The sequence below is a fragment of the Engystomops pustulosus genome, chromosome 8 (genome assembly GCF_040894005.1).
Source record: "Engystomops pustulosus chromosome 8, aEngPut4.maternal, whole genome shotgun sequence".
Classification (NCBI taxonomy): domain Eukaryota; kingdom Metazoa; phylum Chordata; class Amphibia; order Anura; family Leptodactylidae; genus Engystomops; species Engystomops pustulosus.
In genome coordinates this window covers 11,091,122-11,096,684 of record NC_092418.1, presented here as the reverse complement: position 1 = coordinate 11,096,684, position 5,563 = coordinate 11,091,122, and the positions used below count along the sequence as shown (strand labels likewise).

The following is a 5,563-nucleotide window of genomic DNA, read 5'->3' as shown; positions in this document are numbered from 1 at the left end:
AGTAATAAATTGAGGGGATGTTAGCGATGACCATATTGGTGGGGCCACTCGTTAAGGTGATGTTCTGATGACCAGTAGTTTGACTCACCGGGGCATTTTGTAACTAGAATACAACTCTTGCCTGCGGCTGCTTACATGCCCTTTCCACCATATGTACACTGGAAGTCCACCTGGTTGGCACATCACATATTAGGCGATGAGTGGGAAGGTCAAAGTTTCTCTGTCTTGCCTACAGGCAAGGAGCAGCAGGGTGTAAACACCATAAGAGTGCAAAGATGGCACACGCTTTATGCAGCAGCTCCAACGTGTCTAAACAATTGGCCAGGAAGCTTTGCACCACCAAGTTTAACACATGTGCAAAGTACGGGATGTGCATTAACCTGGCTTGGCCAAATGCTACTGTAAGGCTTGTCACGGCTTAAGGTTTAGTATCATTGGTCTTTCAGCCAGACTGATGGGTTACAGCACTGCCCCTCTGCCGTTTCCCCATAGCTGTGCTGAAACTGGTGGTGCAGGGGATGCACTGATTGGATGAGGAGGCAGTAAAAGAGGAGGAGCAGAGTAGGAAGCAGATGGCAAAGGAGGCAAGGGCTGATGTTCAGCAATCCTGGACTGTGGAAGTGCCCAGGCCACCACTACATCAACCCAGTGGACCTGTTGATGCAGGGGGCGGGGATGGCCACCACCATAACATTTTTGTCCAGAATGGTAGCTTTTCAAATGCCAGAAATTTTGCAACTTTCCTAGTCAGAACCATTGTTTGGGGGATAAAAAGCCTGTTCACACCTGGGATGGTTTGAACAGGCTTATTGGTTGTGTAGGTGTCATATAATCCATATGCAGAGAGAATGGTGGACTTGCTGCGGTAGAGGCTTAGACAACAGAAGCAAAAGAGCCTTAGGCGCTTCCATGTTTTATTTGCGTCATCCTTGTGTCATCGATGGTAGCTCATGTTTTGTTTGCCGGGGCCTTGTCATACACATGGTGCTCAGATTGCTGTAACTAGGGCAGGGGCAGGTGGGTGGCTTACAGAATCCCAGCTAGGAAAGTTATCATAGAGCATTTATGACTGTCCATTACCTGTGGCTGAGACGTCCTTGGGGTTTTGAACAGGGGTAAGGTGGAGGACTATGCACCTCAAAAGAGGTGAGGGATGATACTTGAGGCACTCGCAATGTAATTGACCAATACCTCAACTTTGCCTGGCCTCTCATTTCTGGTAATACATAAAAAGGCCAATTCTTTCTAGCTGCCTCCTCTCCCACGAACAGTGATGGTGGGATCAACTCATCACTACACATACTGGGGCAAATTTACTTACCCGGTCCTGTCGCGATCCAGGGGGGCGTTCTCTGTCCAGGATTCACTGGAGTTCACGATCCATTGCTGGGTGCAGGTAAGTGCGTGTCATTGAAATTAACAGGATTTAATTATATTTATAAAAAGATTTTTTATTATTATTATTTTGTATTTTATTTCATTTCTTATTGTTATATTATACTAAGTACTTCAGACAATTATTGTAAGGGAAACTGCCCTGTTATTACCCCCATTTTTAAGCCCTCTATCCCTAACTACCTCCATTTTACATCCATTTTTGGGTGTTAAAGGGAACCTGTCAGCAGAAATTGACCAAATAAACTACTACCTGTATTTTGTCAAGCAGTTGAACAATTTCCAGATCATGTTTCTATCATGGTCCAGTGTGGTGGCATCATCCAGAAAATCAACTTTGAAGTATGATGTAAGTTGCTTGTAGAGTCAAGGAGGTGGAGATTTTAACACTGAAGTCAAGCTCTTTCTTTCTTAAGAATTCTCCCTTCACTATAATTAATGGTCCAGCATCCAGACATATCACTAACCAGATCACCTAAATTAAGATGGATGATGTCAATCACAGAGGAGAAGGTATTCAGAGCTCCCCACCTTGTCTTCAGTGTTAAACTCTCCGCCTCCTTGACTTTCTACAACCAATTTACATCTCACTTTAAAATAGACTTTCTAGATGATGCCATCATACTGCACCATGAAAGAAACGAGAAGGTGTTAAACTGTTTGACAATATCCTGGTAGTGGTTTATTAGGCCAATTGCTGATGACAGGTTCATTGACCTCAATGGAGCTTGTGTTCAGGGTCATGTCCAGGTCCGTAACCAAATTTTTTTAACGATTTTTGGCCAAACCCGTCGAACCCCAATTTTGACAAACCTGCTCGTCATTAATGATTAATAATAACAATAATATTAATAATAATAATAATGATGCTTTCCCTCCCAGAGAGACCTCATGGAGAATCACACGTATGGTTTTTTCATCTTGACCTTTGCTACACATGAGAAGAATAAACCATTTTTATCTTTCATTTTTATCCTGATGTACCTGATCGGTGTATTCGCTAATTCCATCACCATCACTGTAGTTTACAGATATCCGCACCTACACACCCCCATGTATCTATTCCTCTGTAACTTATCTATTGTCGACATTTGCTACACGACATTTACCGTTCCGAAGTTGGTTTACATGTTATTAAGCGGTAACTTTACAACGTCCTTCAGTCAATGCTTCACCCAGATGTACTTCTTCCTCCATGTGGCTGTTACGGAGGATCTCCTGCTCTTCATAATGGCTTATGACCGGTACGTCGCCATTTGTAAACCTCTACACTATCATCGGATGTTGAGTAAGAAGAACTGCATTACGCTCCTGGTGACTATCTGGGCCACTGGGCTTTTTAATTCTCTCTTTTTGACCCTGACTGCATCTAATGTACCATTGTGTTATCCGAATACAGTCACACAGTTCTATTGTGAATTTAAGGCTTTTGCCAAAATTTCCTGTCCCAGCGCTGGTTTTCATTTATATTCCTATGTGGAAGCTATAATATTTGGCTTGCTTCCGTTTCTGTGTAGTATAATATCTTATATTAAGGTCATCATTGTCATCCTACGTATTAAATCCAGTGATGGAAGGAAAAAGGCCTTCTCCACATGCTCGTCCCACCTCATAGTCCTCACCATGTTCTACGGCACCTGGACATCAACGTACCTGACACCACCCATGAACGATCCTCAGGTCTTCGAAACAACTTTTACTGTTCTGTGCCTCATTGTTACCCCCATGTTAAACCCCCTGATATACAGTGTACGGAATAAGGATGTAAAGAGGGCGATACTAAAATTCTTAGCGTGTAACGTCAGGGGAGAACAATCTGTAAGAGTTTATGCTTAGTTTCTTTTGAAAAATTCTGTGGAAATTACTGGCTGATCTTTAAATAAAATGTAAAAGCTCTGGATTTAGGCTACAATGAGAATTTATAAATTAATTTCTTACTGTGGAAAATGATTTTTATTCTACCTAGAAAAACTTTACAGCTTCTTAAAAAATGTTGAAAAAGGCCAAAATGGAGTCTTCCAGGATGACAGGGTTTCAGTGTGTCTGCATGCTGGATAAATACATTTGTTTTGTTTGTTTAAATGTACAGTTGTCACAGATGGTTGGGCACATTCGGTAAGAACAAGCAAAATCCCACAGTCCCACTTTAAAGTGGAATCTTTGTACTGAGGATCTCTGTAAGTCTTATTAATGAAACAAAGTATGGTCTAATACTCGTCATTCTATACACCATTGGTCTAAATTTTAAAAACTGTATACGACAATCTAATAAAGAACAAGAGATGCTTTTGACTACTATTTAGAGATGGGCAAATCGATTCTAATGAAGTGGAATACATTTCGAATTTCAGGAAAACTTTGGTTCGGCATGAATCCGAAGTTTACGCTGATTCGTGGAAACAAATTTATTTTATTTCCTGGCAATATGGCCGGGAGCACAACGTGCTACATGGGGCAGAGAACTCTGGGAAGAAGAAAGGAACACCCTAGAACACATGTGCAGACAAGTATACCCCAAATTTCAATTCTTTTTTGTTGCTAAAGTTGATATCGAGAAATCCGTGTAAAATACACATAGTTGATTAACCAATATGTCAGAGAGAGAGAGGTGGCAGATGGAGCAGGCACAGGTCGCAGCACAGTAGGGGGACGTCGCAGCATGGGTGACTCTGTGAGGCCAGAACTCCCGTTGTTATCTAGCGGCAGTGTGTTGATGAACAACCCAAAGGTTCTCGATTGGTTGACTAGGTCATCCACTTCCTCCCAAATGACATCTGACAACCCCAGGCAACAGTCCGTGGGTTCATCAGATACAACCCTTAGTTGGCATGGCCCAGGAGCAGGTCAGCTGCCCTAAGCTGTCCTCAACCAGCCTCTGTCCTGTTCATTTCCCTCAGCCAGAGACTTACTAGGTGGTCTGGGCTTAGCGCCACTATACAGCGAGGACAAACTCTTTGAGGACAGTCAGCAGCTGCTTGGGGAGGTGTGACAGACATCCGCTGCTTCGTGCAGTAGGCAGGAAAGTAGAGATGTGGAGAGTGGCACGGGAGGTTATGTTGCACTTGCAAGTAGTCAGGCTGTGCAGACCATTGAGGAGAATAGCAGTGACGGTGAAATCAGTAATGATGGACCCGATCGGACTTTGGAGCCAGGTGAAACAAGAGCTTCATCATCATCATCGGGAGAAGAGGGTTACCTCTTGCACATCTGGCAGCAAAGCAGACAGCAATTGCTGCAGTGGCCGTGAGTAAGCAGGGTGGCAGCAGTGCGAGGACGGGAGCCAAACGGCCGTGGGGTACAAATCCCGCTTCGCAGGTCCAAGTAAGCAGTGGCACAGGGGCTCAGCGAGGCAGCGGCGTTAGTAGTCACTCAGTGCAGAGTGTTGATGGTAAAATCACCAACTCGGCGGTGTGGCAGTTTTTTGTTAAGACACCAGAGGAGCCGAGCTTGTGTATATGTAGAATTTGCGGGCAGAAAGTAAAGCGTGGCCAGGGAGCTAAGGTTGGCACCACGGCCCTGCGTCAACACATGCAGTGTCACCGTCCAATGGCCGGGGAGAAACGTGTCTCAGATGTGGTGGTCCATCCTGCCGCCGCAGTAATAGCAGCAGCACCTATTGGCACATATGCCATTTCAGGGTTCAGCTGCTCTGCCGAAGAGAGCTGTTTGTCTAGCCATCATCTACTGCTCCAGATGCTCCTGCTCCTCGCTACGCATGGTGTCAGCAGTCATTGAACGAGGCAATTACAAAGACACAACTGTGTGTATCAAGCCATCCTAAGGTGCAGAAGCCGACGGTGCTCCTGTCCAAGTTGTTGGTGCTGCAGTCGCTGTCCAAGTCGTGGACTTTGCACCCTTCAGAGAACTAATGGCTTGTGCCGATCCAAGGTGGAGAGTTCCAAACCGAAATTTCTTTTCCAAAAAGGCAGTGCCAGCCCTTCACAAATATGTAGAACAGAAGGTGGGCCAGTCCTTGAGCTTATTGGTTTCCGACAAGGTGCACGGCAGTGAGGACATGTGGAGCTGTAACTACGGTCAGGGCCAGTACATGTCCTTTATGGCCCACTGGGTGAATGTGCTTCCCGCCCAGCCACAACAGCAACTTTAACAGGAGACACTACTTTCTCCTCCGCATCGTCAAACTGCTGCTCTTGCACCCATGTCCGCC

General features: G+C 44.9%; 1 protein-coding gene across 1 annotated transcript; it reads left to right on the top strand.

The window, feature by feature from the left end:
* The first annotated feature begins 275 nt into the window (after positions 1–275).
* Positions 276–3,231, top strand: LOC140076101 (olfactory receptor 1468-like). Its single transcript, XM_072122605.1, has 2 exons — positions 276–401; positions 2,278–3,231. Exons 1-2 carry the CDS (start codon positions 276–278, stop codon positions 3,229–3,231), a joined length of 1,080 nt encoding a protein of 359 aa, XP_071978706.1.
* The last annotated feature ends 2,332 nt before the right edge of the window (positions 3,232–5,563 follow it).